This window comes from Schistocerca serialis, chromosome 4 (genome assembly GCF_023864345.2).
Source record: "Schistocerca serialis cubense isolate TAMUIC-IGC-003099 chromosome 4, iqSchSeri2.2, whole genome shotgun sequence".
NCBI classification, from domain to species: domain Eukaryota; kingdom Metazoa; phylum Arthropoda; class Insecta; order Orthoptera; family Acrididae; genus Schistocerca; species Schistocerca serialis.
Window position 1 is genome coordinate 50742010 of NC_064641.1, and position 16380 is coordinate 50758389.

The 16380-nt window shown below is 40.2% G+C and overlaps 1 protein-coding gene across 1 annotated transcript; it reads right to left on the reverse strand.

The window, feature by feature from the left end:
• Positions 1-6374: 6374 nt before the first annotated feature.
• Positions 6375-15625, reverse strand: LOC126474920 (translocon-associated protein subunit alpha). The gene is made up of 5 exons (XM_050102424.1): positions 15463-15625; positions 14419-14613; positions 14037-14296; positions 7475-7733; positions 6375-7387 (listed from the first exon to the last, which is right to left on the reverse strand). Exons 1-5 carry the CDS (start codon positions 15521-15523, stop codon positions 7314-7316), a joined length of 849 nt encoding a protein of 282 aa, XP_049958381.1. The 5' UTR covers positions 15524-15625; the 3' UTR covers positions 6375-7313.
• Positions 15626-16380: the final 755 nt, after the last annotated feature.

A 16380-nucleotide genomic window follows, 5' to 3' on the forward strand; every position in this document is an offset into this window, starting at 1 on the left:
CGGCCAGGCGAAACGGATGACTGCCTGGGGCGGCAACCGCTGGGTGGCGCAGGAGAAGAAATGGGCCGTGGCGGAGAAGGAGAACTGTGCTTCCTATGAGCCTTCTTGGAAGGTCGTTTGGTGGAAGTACCGGTTGAAGGCTGGGAGGTTGAGGTACGTAGGAAGTCTGCACGGGACGGTTCCTTCTTGAAGGCCCGTGCATCTGACTTCTGGGTCTTCATCTTAGCAGAAGCTGATGAAGGGGCTGGTGTCTGTGGGGTGATGGGAGGAAGAGGAGACGTCGACCGCGCAATCTTAGCACTGGCCGAACGGACGACCGTGGTGCTGAAGGTCAGATTGCATGTCTGGGTTGCCACCTCCCTGGTAGTCCGAGGAGAGGCAAGGACAGTACTGTATTTCCCCGCTGGGAGCAGCGTGGGCTTCCTACTAGCCAATAGCTTGCGAGCAGCCGAGGTGGACACTTTCTCTTTGACCCGAATTTCTTGGATACAGCGTTCTTCCTTATAGACAGGACAGTCGCGGGAGGATGCGGCATGGTCACCCTGACAGTTCACACAACGAGGAGACGGAGGTGGACAGTCACCCTCATGGGCATCCCTGCCACAAGTGACATTTAGCCGCATTGGAACAAGACTGTCGAGTGTGATTGAAACGCTGACACTGGTAGCAGCGCGTAGGTGTCGGGACATAGGGGCGAACAGAAATAACCTCGTAGCCCGCCTTGATGCGCGATGGCAGCTTAACACTAGCAAAGGTCAAGAAAAGTGTCCGGGTCGGTACAAGGTCATTGTTGACCTTTTTCATGACCCTATGGACAGCCGTCACGCCCTGCTCTGCGAGGAAAGATTGAATCTCCTCGTCAGTCAATCCGTCGAGGGATCTAGTATAGACCACACCACGAGACGAATTCAAAGTTCGGTGAACCTCCACCCAGACAGGGAACGTGTACAGGAGTGTGGCCCGAAGCAGTTTTTGTGCCTGAAAGGCGCTCTCAGTTTCTAGTAATAAGGTACCGTTACGTAACCTGGTACAAGATTTGACAGATCCGGCTATGGCATCTACGCCCTTCTGGATAACGAAAGGGTTGACAGAGGAAAAATCCTTTCCGTCCTCAGATCGAGAAACGACGAGGAACTGTGGGGCAGGCGGTAGTACTTTTGTAACTGGTGGCTGGTCAAGTTTCTGTTTTTGGGCAGAAGTCGAGAGAGATGGAGTGAAATCCATTGCGGAGGAATCCCCCATGATTGCCAGCGTCTCCGATGGCGTGCTCCTTCCTTGTGGGGACCCTCTCAGAGTGCACTCCCGCCTTAGGTGAATGTTTACACCTCAGGTCACTCCCTCCCGAGAAACAGACGGAGGGACCAATGGGCATGGTCAGAAGGTATCATGCTCAGGCAATCACCCCTCCCTGGGCCTGGCCTTTACCAGGGGGTACGTGCGTGCCTTACATGTCTACCCAGGGCGGGGAATTACGCGTTACCCCGTCACCGGCTACGCGTGCGAATGCGTGGGTCGGCCTTCAGGTGCGCACAGGGAGGAAGGAAGAAGAGGAAAAAGAAGAGAGAGAGGGAGAGAGAGGACAGACTGTCTCAAACGCTGAGGCGGAGACCAGAGAAGGCAAGGAGAAGAAGGCAATGAGAAGGCAAGGAGAAGAAGGCAAGGGAAAGAGTAAGGAAGACAGTGAGGTGGAGAAGAGCAAAGAAAGGGACCAACCAAAGGAAGGAAGAAACGAGAAGTGAAAAAGCAAAATGACCGCAAATAGAGGTTGTGGAACCGTCCGTCTCCGGACGCAGGCGCTAACTACCCCCTTGAGGGGGAGGGACTCCTTTTAGTCGCCTCTTACGACAAGCAGGAATACCTCGGGCCTATTCTAATCCCCGGACCCGCAGGGGGGACATTATTTGATATGTGGTTTTAGTATTTATGAAACTAAAAGATCACCTCAAATACACATATGAAGCCATATAACTCTACTCCACCACACCAGTTGGGTGGGGAGGTGGTCATTAGTTACACCTTCACACTGAAGTGTTTGGAACAATTTGGATGAAATCTGGAAAGGAGATAATTCAGTATATAAGCTAAGACATAGGCTACCATATTTACTACTATCTATCAGAGGGAAGGATGTGAAAAAGTAGTGTTGCCACAATGTGCCAATACCATACTTTATCTTTCCAGCATTTGAGAATGAGGGCACTTTGTGACTTGCAACAAACTTTACCCACAATATCAAAAATTCAAGAAACTTACTTCTGGCAACCATGACAAAATGATGGAAGGAGAAAGTTCATCGCTAACTGCATTTCCACTCTTCATCTGCTAAAACTGCTGCATGAAGCATGATGTTTTAATTTATTACTTCGTTACCACTAAGTGTATCCACGAAACGTTTCACAAACAGTCACATATACTGCTGAATATACCTACACATTATATCATTGTATGGCACATAGTTCATGAGATACTATGTCAAACATTGAGTTGTAAGAAAATGGAATTGCAGGCAACACAGGTGAAATACATATGCATACAAATTCATGTAAAATATGTTAAATTCGTGTGCATGACAGGGTCTTTCACTTATGTGATGATCGCCTGTGCAACACGGTAGATACCTGGCAGCAAGCACTCCATTGTCCGGCGATCAGATGCCATGTCGCCTGTCTACGGCTGCGGTACGCCATGACTACATTTAAAATACAAGCAAATAAATTTTGTACTTACCCATGTCATCCAAGCAGATGCTGGAACGGTGCCACTATTTTCCACACTTTTCTGACATCTACTCAAGAAATTATTAATCACATGATGTACCTCTCTCTGAGAAGTTTAATGAATAGATTCATGAATATTATCTTTGAGTTCCTCTATGGTGTGAGGATTTGTTGTGAACATTTTGTCCTTCAGTGCACCCCACAAACAAAAACTGCACAATGTTGAATCAGGACTTCTAGTGGGCCAAAAATTGTTACTAATCACTCTTTCATTGAACACATCGTGAAATGCCAGTTGCGAAATATTTTGCACGTATCTTTCACTTTTAACTGTGTCATTAAAAAAATTGGGCCTACTATACCACCACCACTAACTGCACACCACACGCCTCCTTTCTGATCATGAGGGGCTCCTTATGAAGCCCTACAGGTCTGTCTGCACTCCAATGTCAACAGTTTCGGGAATTAATGTACTCATGTAAATGGAACACCGTGTATATTTGACGTGTGCGTACACAGGCAAAACTAAAGGTAAATAGATCCTAAATCCCTGGAACGTTTCAACCAAATTCAGTACACATTTTAGTTATGATCTGGAAATAAATACTATGGGGCTAAGAACCAACAGCCTCCTGGATTGGGGGTGATAATGTGGAGAGAGAAGGGGGAGGAGTAGATTGACAGAGTGGGGTGGAGGGGGAGAGGTAGTTTACAGAGAGGGGGCATGGAGGAGATGTGGGAGGGGGAAGGGGAGAGGAAGAGATGGACTAATAAAACATTGGAATACATATATACCTGGGCATTTTCTTTTATGAATAACTGTTTAGCCACATGGTGGAGCTAGTGACAATTCATACATTGATACAGTGTGGAGAAGATCAATTGAATTCTTTCTTTATGGAACTCAGTAGATCTCTCAATTGCCTGCCCATCATTTGCCACATTAGAAAAGACAAATATCAATGTGTACCAACCCCCTCCACAGGCAGGGCCACAGACTTTCCAGTAGAGTGATATCAATTCCCATGTTACAACCAAAATGGGATGGTATTTAAGGAAGACTGGCCCCAGAACGAGCAGTTTTTACTCACCTTAAGGAGATCCACAGCAAAGAAAATTTAAGGGTTTGTTTTAACAGTTTTTTAGTTTCAAAATGATATGAGTTAAGGATTTGATTCTAATCTTCACTGGTACAGGAGAGCCAACTATGGTACAGACAAGATGGTAGGGCTGAATTAATACTGCACTTCAGCATGGCCAATGGATTAAACCTGCTGCTCATTCAATCAGCTTCTCATTTAACTTTATGCAATATTTACAAGAGCCAACACAAAGCATTAATAGTTTGCCTGTGTGTCATGGTATTATGCCAACAAACGACCTGTTGGTGGAAAATTAGCAAACCTCCATTTTATACAGGACATCAATATCTTTATGTGAAATTAAAATTGAGTACAGTTTATGGAAAATAAACTCTTAGAAAATATTTTAGATCTGTATTTTACTTTGAAATCTTTGCTGAACTGCAGTCATCTAATTTTTATCAGAGTTCACATATCAATGTATCTCTTACCCATTTTTAGAAGTGGAAACATTCTTAGTATCCTAAGGCTGGTTTATATGATATAATAACCAGCAGCAAAAAATTTAATAGACTGAAAATTAATTAGCATTTCGGCTTGCCATGCTTTATGGCATGCAATCTCATCTGAATGTGTTCTGCAGAGAGGTACAAGAACATCACAATGCTGGTTAACTGTGGAAGTTGGAAACATTTTCCAGATTAGTTTTATTTTGGTTATCCAATGTACTGATAGCTCACCACTGACGGTATCAAGGAAAATATTACACTTTCAGTGGAGACACACAGTGCCTACCTAGAGGGTCTTTTATAAGTTCTTCACCAAGTGGGAAAACCAATATTCACATCAAATTAGTGCATAAGGAACTGAAGAATTTACACAGTGGAAGACACAGTCACTCCATTGTCTAGGACACACACAAACTGAAGGCTTTATTCCACAGCATTCTGCAAGCCAGCATCTACTAGATAAAGCCACATTGTGACATTCAGGACAAGAACATTATACACATTTTGAACAAGGGGTAACTCACTGTGGAGAAATTAATCGTAATGGAATCCCAACTCCACTTTCCTTCAGATAGAGAAGTAGGACCAAAGAATAGTAGCAGGAGTCCTGAAAGTAAGTAACAAAATAATGTACACATTTGCCCTTCATTACAGGTGCGTACCAAGTACGACAATTGCCAATATTAGGGGCTTCGGAACCACCACTATACATCCAGGTTTTAACCACAGTTTTTCCAGAAACAGCTGCACTGCTTCCGTCTGACAATGTGATGCACAGGACGCAAATCATACCTTGTTTGGTTGCATGGATGCTCAAACAGCTCATTGTAACCTCTGGCAAACAGGAAGTGCCTCTTGCAAACTTCAATAATGTCATCACTACTGAAGAAATATGGACTTTTATCCATGTTTTCGTTACTTCAGAAACCGACCTTTAATAGTTAAAACATATACAATGTTGTGTATGGTCATTAACAAGTTATGAAATGTGTAACTGGCGACACTACATTAACAGAATAATAGCACTACATATAAAAGATCTCAGAGGAAAAAAAGTAAGGTGTGAAAAAGAAACTTACAGCATAATTAAACACATACCTCCTTCCTGAATTTCAATACTTTTTAACTACTTCTAAATACGAAGTAGTGCATCCAGCACTCCCCATTCCCATAGAGCCATTAGCACTACAAGTCACCAGTCACAAATTTATGTTGTTGACTTCTGCAAAACAAACATTTTTTATTGTGCATGCTCAATGCACTTCATCACTTCCTCCTCAAAAGACTATACTTATACCAAATACCATGATGGTAAAATATTGTACAATAAAACATGCTAGGCAGTCAGGTTCATATTGCAACCGTAACAAAATCAATTGTTTGGCCACAACACTTACAAGTTTTCGGTAAGAACAACACTGAAGATATTTATAAAACAGCGTTGCTGAGAAATTTAGCTCTGTTACAGAATCATGACGTAACTGTGTTTGGATTCAAGAATGTCTCACGAGGAATGTTTTGGGACAAATGTACCGAGGTCTAAAGTTTCTCTAGAGATGTATACTCAGCAAGAAATTTTAGTGAGCATAGGGTAGAGAAAATCCTCTGGACATGCAGCTGACAGGAGAATAGGAGGCAAGGCGAAAGTGAGCTGAAGATTGGACAAAAGTGGATTTGTGGAGCTGGACAGAGCTCAGAATAAAATGGAGAGGAATTTTTAGAACAGGCTATGACTGATGCTGAAAACAGTTAAAAAGCTGGAAACAGTTAAATACTATCAACATCTTATGTCTGCTACTTCTCCACATCTTGAATGCTTTCCGTTTCTTCTATCACTTTTAGTTTCTTCAGTTTGTTGCATGGCTGATAAGCTGTGCACAGCATTCTGGATGCTGATGGCCTCAATCCAGTATGTCAGTAATCTTTTCTGACAGCCCGTCGTTAGCTTTATCATCAATAAAGTCAACTTTTAGTCAGATTCTCTTCACAACCTTACTTCACTATGTTCAAAATTCAACTGTATATTTCTGGTCTTAGTCTGAACTGAAGCATAAAGAAACAGCAAATATCAAACAACCATCCAACAAGATTTATTTGCCTGAAGCACCATCCACAAATGTCAATTTCAATTTAATGTCATTCCAATAAGAGTGGAGGCAATATTGCACTAAAAAGTTTTAAGAATGTTCAATTCACACAATGTCTAGCATAAAAAAATGGAATGTCATAAATTAAAAAACAAGGAAACACTCCAATACATTAAAATATCACAAAATGACAACTTCCTCTTCCTTACATTCACAAAACAGTCTATATATAAATATGAGTTTTCTTCTACAGTTCAGTTATACCAGCCTGAAAAATGTATGTGACTTAACTAGCATGACATGCCCTTCACCAAAAACTACTACTCAGTTAAAAAATAAAGAACTAGTGGTTACACAGATTCACCTGCTATGTATGCCATACAAAGTGCAAGAACATACCAATGCTTAAAATATCAATTAAGTATCAAGGTAGGAAATATTGTTACTTGTCTCCAAAAGTACGCAGGACATACGTATTTGTATTGACTCCAGGTTTAGTAATTAGATACAGGAATATATCAAAAGAGATTACATTAACAACTTTCAAACCAAATTTCATGCCAAGAATACATTAAGAGGTAATTTTGTATTCATCCACGAGTTCGTTCTAGTGCAACCACAAATAAGATTGTTAATCCTTTTCCCTATAAAGTTGTTTACTGATACTTTTCAAACAATTCCAACTTCTTTTCATACCAAAGTACAAACATGTAATGGAATATGACTTGTGAGATGCTAACAGCATGAGAGATGAATGAGATTTATAATCTAGAATGCACATGAAAACAGGAACAGTGTCTTAAAAAAAACTCCTTAAGATAACCAATACATTGTATTGACAAATTATTTCCTGATGGTGGTCAAGCACCTGAGCAGCATATCCACAACATCCTCTCTCCCATTCCCATCAAAAACATTTCAGTCATCAAATCCAGCAGATCTCTTAGCTTTCCTCATTCTTGGACTCTGTTTTGGAACCCGAGGTGACTTTCCTGTAAGAAAATTGTAAGTTTAATTTCAATAGTCCAATGTTTAACCTCCATCAAATTAGTACCTTCTCAAAGCAATGTAGTACTTACTGATGCTGTTAAGTGTTTCTCTTGGTAACCAGTCATAGTCCACATCATTCGGATTTGAAGTACCCTTCTCAATAACCGGCTTCTTTCCAACACGTTTGCGACCAACAGAATACAGAAACTGCTGTCCAATAACAAGCAGAAGCACAACACAGGCAGCGAGGAAGACATACAAGAAAAAGGTTTCCCCATCAAGTCCTTCCTCCAACTCCACTACCTGTATGGTCTCATTATAAACAGCCTCTTGGAAAACATTTCCAGTCTGTAAGTAAAAGTGTTGCAATTACTGTCACAGACATAGGCTAAAGCCTATATACACTGATGAATCAAAACATTATAATCACCTGCTTAATAGATTGTTTGTCCATCTTTGGAATGAAATTCATCACTGATTGTGTGTATCGGTTTTTGAATATTTAATGTATTTAATACTGTTCAAGTGTGTGGGAGCTACACCAGAGAGGACTATAGGGATATTGAACATATACAGAGAAGGGCAGCACTAATGGCCGCAGGTTTGTTTAATCCATGGGAGAGAGGGATACTAAAGGAACTGAACTGGAAGACTAAGATGTAATGTATACCAAGAAAGTCCGTTAAAGTTTCAAGAGCTGGCTTTAGATGATGACTGTAGGAAAATACTACAGTCTCCTATGTATCGCTCTCATAGGGATCATGAAGATAAGATTAGAATAATTGCTGCACACACACAGAGGCATTCAAACAATCCTTATGCCCACACTCAATACGTGAATGGAACAAGAAGAAACTAATACCTGGTACAATGGGATGTACCCTCTGCCATGCACTTCAAGGTAGTTTGCAGAGTATAGATGTAGATCAGGGATCTGACAGTTTGATGGTAGGTTTGCGGAGGGATGTGGCATTGGATGTCTATGCATGGGTCATATAATTCGCATAAATAATGTTCAACAACGGTGGATCCCGAAACACTTGTGCCTGCACCAACATTGTACTCTGTCGTCAGATTTGCCCTAGGTCACTGCCTGTCATGGATTACACTGTGAGGGATCCTCCAACTACTATGTTTTGCGATGAGATGTGGTTGTACAGTACCAAGCAGCCTGATCGTTATTGCCCTTTGCCATATCCAAGATTCTCGTTTCCAGACACCATGCTAAAATAATGTGCCATTTGTCAAAAAACACTTATATCAATGGATTTCGCATTTGCAGCCTGTATCTTCACTATAATGACTGCCCATTCGTGTCTGTTCCACTTACACTCTTCCCTTTCTGCATCACGTGTCTGCAACACCACCAGGATGCATTTCACATCATGTTGGGCAGTGGTCATAATGTTTGGCTTATCAGTGTATGAGTTAGGATGTAAAACTTGAGGATATTGTATTTAATTCTTTAAAATCACAGAAGTAATCCAGGAAAAGTAATTGCACTTTCTATTGGACAGAAACTTTTAATATTATATACGTGTGATATTTTAATGAACACACAATTTTTTTACCCATTTTTCAAATTTTTAATTAAATGTAAACAGTTACTGTTTAATATATGATACTGACACACAAAATAGCTGCAAAAGGGAATAACTGTCTTTTTCCCCCCTCCATGAGGATCAACAAGATCATTAAATGTTGTTGTTGTGGTCTTCAGTCCTGAGACTGGTTTGATGCAGCTCTCCATGCTACTCTATCCTGTGCAAGCTTCTTCATCTCCCAGTACCTAGTGCAACCTACATCCTTCTGAATCTGCTTAGTGTATTCATCTCTTGGTCTCCCTCTACAATTTTTACCCTCCACGCTGCCCTCCAATATTAAATTTGTGATCCCTTGATGCCTCAAAACATGTCCTACCAACCGATCCCTTCTTCTTGTCAAGTTGCGCCACAAACTTCTCTTCTCCCCAATCCTATTCAATACCTCCTCATTAGTTACGTGATCTACCCACCTTATCTTCAGCATTCTTCTGTAGCACCACATTTCGAAAGCTTCTATTCTCTTCTTGTCCAAACTAGTTATCGTACATGTTTCACTTCCATACATGGCTACACTCCATACAAATACTTTCAGAAACAACTTCCTGACACTTAAATCTATACTCGATGTTAACAAATTTCTCTTCTTCAGAAACGATTTCCTTGCCATTGCCAGTCTACATTTTATTTCCTCTCTACTTCGACCATCATCAGTTATTTTACTCTCTAAATAGCAAAACCCCTTTACTACTTTAAGTGTCTCATTTCCTAATCTAATTCCCTCAGCATCACCCGATTTAATTTGACTACATTCCATTATCCTTGTTTTGCTTTTGTTGATGTTCATCTTATATCCTCCTTTCAAGACACTGTTCATTCCGTTCAACTGCTCTTCCAAGCCCTTTGCTGTCTCTGACAGAATTACAATGTCATCGGCGAACCTCCTCAAAGTTTTTACTTCTTCTCCATGAATTTTAATACCTACTCCGAATTTTTCTTTTGTTTCCTTTACTGCTTGCTCAATATACAGATTGAACAACATCGGGGAGAGGCTACAACCCTGTCTTACTCCCTTCCCAACCACTGCCTCCCTTTCATGTCCCTCGACTCTTATAACTCCCATCTGGTTTCTGTACAAATTGTAAATAGCCTTTCGCTCCCTGTAATTTACCCCTGCCACCTTCAGAATTTGAAATAGAGTATTCCAGTTAACACTGTCAAAAGCTTTCTCTAAGTCTACAAATGCTAGAAACGTAGGTTTGCCTTTTCTTAATCTTTCTTCTAAGGTAAGTCGTAAGGTTAGTATTGCCTCACGTGTTCCAACATTTCTACGGAATCCAAACTGATCTTCCCCGAGGTCCGCTTCTACCAGTTTTTCCATTCGTCTGTAAAGAATTCGCGTTAGCATTTTGGAGCTGTAACTTATTAAACTGATTGTTCGGTAATTTTCATATCTGTCAACACCTGCTTTCTTTGGGATTGGGGTATTTCGCCTGTCTCATGCATCTTGCTCACCAGATGGTAGAGTTTTGTCAGGACTGGCTCTCCCAAGGCCATCAGTAGTTCTAATGGAATGTTGTCTACTCCCGGGGCCTTGTTTCGACTCAGGTCTTTCAGTGCTCTGTCAAACTCTTCATGCAGTATCTTATCTCCCACTTCGTCTTGATCTACATCCTCTTCCATTTCCATAATATTGTCCTGAAGTACATCACCCTTGTATAAACCCTCTATACACTCCTTCCACCTTTCTGCCTTCCCTTCTTTGCTTAGAACTGGGTTGCCATCTGAGCTCTTGATATTCATACAAGTGGTTCTCTTCTTTCCAAAGGTCTCTAATTTTCCTGTAGGCAGTATCTATCTTACCCCTAGTGAGACAAGCCTCCACATCCTTACATTTGTCCTCTAGCCATCCCTGCTCAGCCATTTTGCACTTCCTGTCGATCTCATTTTTGAGACGTTTGTATTCCTTTTTGCCTGCTTCATTCACTGCATTTTTATATTTTCTCCTTTCATCAATTAAATTCAATATTTCTTCTGTTACCCAAGAATTTCTACTAGCCCTCGTCTTTTTACCTACTTGATCCTGTGCTGCCTTCACTACTTCATCCCTCAAAGCTACCCACTCTTCTACCGTGTTTCTTTCCCCCATTCCTGTCAATTGTTCCCTTATGCTCTCCCTGAAACTCTGTAAAACCTCTGGTTCTTTCAGTTTATCGAGATCCCATCTCCTTAAATTCCCACCTTTTTGCAGTTTCTTCAGTTTCAATCTGCAGTTCATAACCAATAGATTGTGGTCGAATCCACATCTGCCCCTGGAAATGTCCTACAATTTAAAACCTGGTTCCTAAATCTCTGTCTTGCCATTATATAATCTATCTGATACCTTTTAGTATCTCCAGGATTCTTCCAGATATACAACCTTCTTTTATTATTCTTGAACCAAGTGTTAGCTATGATTAAGTTACGCTCTGTGCAAAATTCTACAAGGCGGCTTCCTCTTTCATTTCTTCCCCCCAACTGATATTCAACTACTATGTTTCCTTCGAGACCCTTTTCCTACTGACGAATTCCAGTCACCCATGACTATTAAATTTTCGTCTCCCTTCACTACCTGAATAGTTTCTTTTATCTCGTCATACATTTCATCATTTTCTTCATCATCTGCAGAGCTAGTTGGCATATAAACTTGTACTACTGTAGTAGGCACGGGCTTTGTGTCTATCTCTGCCACAATAATGCGTTCACTATGCTGTTTGTAGTAGCTTACCGGCACTCCTATTTTTTTATTCATTATTAAACCTACTCCTGCATTACCTCTATTTGATTTTGTATTTATAACCCTGTAATCACCTGACCAAAAGTCTTGTTCCTCCTGCCAGTGAACTTCACTAATTCCCACTATATCTAACTTTAACATATCCATTTCCCTTTTTGAATTTTCTAACCTACCTGCCCGATTAAGGGATCTGACATTCCATGCTCCGATCCGTAGAACGCCAGTTTTCTTTCTCCTGATAACTACGTCCTCTTGAGTAGTCCCCGCCCAGAGATCCGAATGAGGGACTATTGTACCTCCGGAATATTTTACCCAAGAGGACGCCATCATCATTTAATCATACAGTAAAGCTGCATGTCCTCGGGAAAAATTACGGCTGTAGTTTCCCCTTGCTTTCAGCTGTTCGCAGTACCAGCACAGCATGGCCGTTTTGGTTAATGTTACAAGGCCAGATCACTCAATCATCCAGACTGTTGTCCCTGCAACTACCGAAAAGACTGCTGCCCCTCTTCAGGAACCACACGTTTGTCTGGCCTCTCAACAGATACCCCTCCGTTGTGGTTGCACCTATGGTACGGCCATCTGTATCGCTGAGGCACGCAAGCCTCCCCACCAACGGCAAGGTCCACGATACATTGGGGGGGGAGGGGGGGGGGATGATCACTAAATATGAAGCAGATTCCTCACCAAATGTGTCCCACCCCAGTAGCTACATCAGGAACTGGCAATTTCCACATCATATCACTCTTATTAATAAGATAACTGTCTTTTTCCATTCAAAAGCTGTTTATACTTGTCCACAGGCTCTAGAGCCACAACTTCTAGGTCATCCTTCAGTGGGCTACTTTTTGTATGGTGTAGAGGTATCTACAGCCATATGAATTCCTCTATTTTCCTTAAATTTTAACAAAGATAAAATCCCCGTCTATATATGCTGAAACCAGATTCAGTGTGGGCTCTTCACAGGGCTCAACATCATTCAAACTGTTATTCTTCAAAGAGATGCCAGAGTTGTAATCAGCCCCTCTCTTTAATTTACTTGCTACAGCTTCTGTCAGAAGTATAGCTTATTGAGTCTTTAGCCATCGGCCTATTCTAGGGAGGCATTTCTAAAGCAATAAATTTTTTGTGTTGTTTTGATGCTATTACCAGAGACATTGGGTAATAAATGCACTTTATGAAAAAGCTGTCATCCTCTGAATGAGGAAATTTCAAAACTTGCTGACGATTCACTGCTGAGGTCAAATTACACTACTACCTTCAGAATCATTAGATTCAACTTCTTTACAGCAAGGCAGTACGGCACCTTCAGAAATGTGACCCAGCTCAAGACTACACCAGTGGCAGTATCTGAACTTTTTCAGGATGCATTTGAACAGGATGGTGCGACCTGAAATTATGTTTTTAGTCTCCAAAGCTAGTGGTCATACTTTGCAGGCAAGGTCCACAAATTATGATTTAGACAGTGTTTCCGATTGCTTCTTTGCCACTGAATTAACTCCGTATTCCATAAGACTTTGAACAGCATAATTTAGTGAACACTTTTAGGAATCAGCAGTATTGTGATTTATAACAAAGTATCTTATTTAAAAATTATACTGACCACTTCATAATTATCTCTAAATGATGAATGTGTCAATAAATAATCCAGCAAACCAAGTGGTATTTTCTGTATATATTTCAAATTTGGTAGAGAAAAAGTCAACATTTTCATTAATGTAGCAAATGTTCTGTAATTGTACGCTCATTTGTCATCAATGTAAAAGTGCTATGTGCCAAAATTATTTTTACCTCCAAGAGAAGTTTATAATTGGTGGTTCTTAAGCAATGGCATCATAAACAACAGTAGGAACTTTTGGGAAATTTACCTTTTCTTCTACACAGATTGGGTTTACCATTATTTTGACAATTTTAGTTCTTGTTTTAGAAAACCGTACCCTGTACATTTCCAAAATTAAGATCAGTTTGAGTAACAATGCAGCCAAAGCTACGTATTGGACCCACCCCTTCCTCTCATGAAATCTCTGTTGTGGGGACAGCCAGATCTGTAGTGCAGCCCAATGTCTCCAGGTTAGATTGGAAGGTGAGAATTAGGTTGCAAGTTGATGAAGCCAACAAATGTGAATTAATAAAATCCGTTTGTGATTTTAAAACTGATCAGTAGTGAATCCCAATGTTTACATCCACACCTTATTGAAAACAAAAGGGGGGAGGGAGGCGGTCCAATAGGAACTTTTACTGTATAATGCATCTGAAATCACAACTCATTTAATATACATACATAGACAATACATCTATATATCATGCTAATAATTTTCTGAGTAGTGGACTTACCAGATCCCTGTAATTCAAATTGATATTCAGACCAAATGGCCTTCCAGCAAATGCTTCAGCAGGGATGAATGAATAAAACAATGTTGCTTGATGACTTGGCTTGACAATACGATTATAAGCCACAGTTGAGAAATTCTGTATGTAGAAACTAAAATCCATTGGGTAGCGAAAAGACGCCTCTAACGTTTCCAAAATGAAGTCCTGGTTGCCCTTGTTTGTGAAACCAACTAAAAATTCTACAATATTTCCAGCTGGGAGCTCTGTAAAGAAACATGTACTTAGACTAAATACTATAAATATCCATTACTAGCCTATATTATTATTGTTATTTATTAGCACTAAATGCAAATACAACTGTAAATATGTATATGGCGTTTTGTACCCAGATTTGCTCCAGAGCCTGCAGATGCTGGCTTTGTGAATAATATCACCGTGTCTGCATCAGGAGATGTACTAGGTGATGCTTCATCATCTTCACTGCCTTCATCAGTCACTGAAGTTTCATCGCCATCACCTTCTACATCAACTATTTCATCATCTGCATCGTCATCTTCAGCAGCAACCATTATGTGACTTCCTGTATACCAAGAATTTTTGGAAAACAATATTATGCATGTACCTTCACTGAAAACAAAGGAACTACTTAACCACCACTATCTTATTCCTTTTTTAGCATGTGTATTTGAAATACCGCCAATCCTTAAAATATGCTGAGTTGTGGTATATTTGTACTGATACAACAAAAGTATGTCACCAACTTTACACACACTGCATAATTTAATCTGTGATAAGTGCAGAAGTGAGCGACAGCAAGACATTACGAATTCTTTAGAATGTTTTCTTTCCAACAGTGCAAACACTTTAACATTACAACAAAATTAAAATCACAGTTCGAAAAGTATTAACAACGTGCATTTCTAGTTTTAATAAAATTATATATATTCTCACTGGAAATGTTACAGTAACTAAACTTGAATTCTACACCCGTTTACTGTCTTTAATCTTTATCTGCTGGGATTCATGGGTTGTGATACACGATTAAATATCTTTTAATGGTGTGATACTGTTGTGCACTAAATTAATTGGTACACTTTGCAATAGAAAGAGTGTCTACACAGTAACCCTGAGCTCCAGTTTATGGGAACAACAGTCAAAATATGGTTGGTTCGTTACTTTGACTCTCTCGTTGTTTGTCTTGACATATGTTACTTCTCTCGAATTTTTTCTACGTAAAAATAGGCATCGCTGCCGCTTGACAGTATAATAAAATGAAAACGCTAACGTAGTATGTCGCTGAATAGAATTCATGTGACTTAAGTTTACCAGATAATACAAAGCTAGCAATTAACTTCCAAATCTGACAATCCTCTATACTTGGTCATACACTTGTAAAACTTAATGCTGCAGTAATTCTGTATTTACGTACCATTGTCCACGAAGAAAATAACAGCTGGCAGCACCAGCAATAGAAACAATATGCTCTTCATCTTATACGCAGAACGTCCGCTTATACACTCGCACTACTGAAACTAATATTAGCACATGTGTTCCCCTGCCGCACGGTTTTCTTATGTTTGACGAAAAGGATTATGGGTAGACCACGGCAACAAACGTGGAAGTCTCTGAAAGTAGAACAGCTGGCAGCCACAGATAACACTGTAGCAATCTCTCTGCAACCTACAGTCTCTGTAACAGCTGAGCTTCAGTAGAGCATAGTGCAAATGCTGAATTATTAACAGTAATATTTTGTTTGTTATTTAATGCTTTAATGTAATACAGTGTTCCTTGAATAAGAATTTGAGACAAGCACTTCTTATCTGATCCAAATCTAAATAAGCTATAGGTTCGAAATTATTGTTCATCGATTGTAACGTCTATTTATTTCTTGAGTCATTCTAAATACAGAACTTCCACAGTCTATGACAAACAATCACGAATCTCCTGCAGTTCTCTTACAACGGCTACTTCGGCGCTGGCAAGCAGCTGCCATGCATAAAGATAGAAGGATGGCGTTGAGCGGGAGACGGGAGTGTGTCGACTCCAGAAAAAAAGAGTAAAAAGAACGATGAAAAATGTTCGACTTCCAATGTAATAGATGTATATAGTCATAATTTGTGTTTTTCATACTACATTACCAAAAAAGTAACATAATGAAGCATATAACCAACAAGAAGGTGTGAAGAGAATTATACATATGGTGTGTCTACATCGTCCTGTGATGAATCAGGTGTACTACAGTGCTCCTTGTTGAGTTTTTGATGTAGATCATCTCTGCTATATACAGGGTGAGGCATTTCGAACTGTTTGTCGGAATATTTGACGAAATACACACCGGATTAAAAAA

What these genes read in the sequence shown, in the direction of transcription:
- LOC126474920 (XM_050102424.1), bottom strand. Translation starts at nt 15,523, where the DNA reads ATGAAGAGCATATTGTTTCTATTGCTGGTGCTGCCAGCTGTTATTTTC. An exon ending in AGGCTCTGGAGCAAATCTGG is followed by an intron (nt 14,297 to 14,418) that starts GTACAAAACGCC and finishes GTTTCTTTACAG; the next exon opens with AGCTCCCAGCTGGAAATATT. An exon ending in ATTTGAATTACAGGGATCTG is followed by an intron (nt 7,734 to 14,036) that starts GTAAGTCCACTA and finishes TTTTACTTACAG; the next exon opens with ACTGGAAATGTTTTCCAAGA.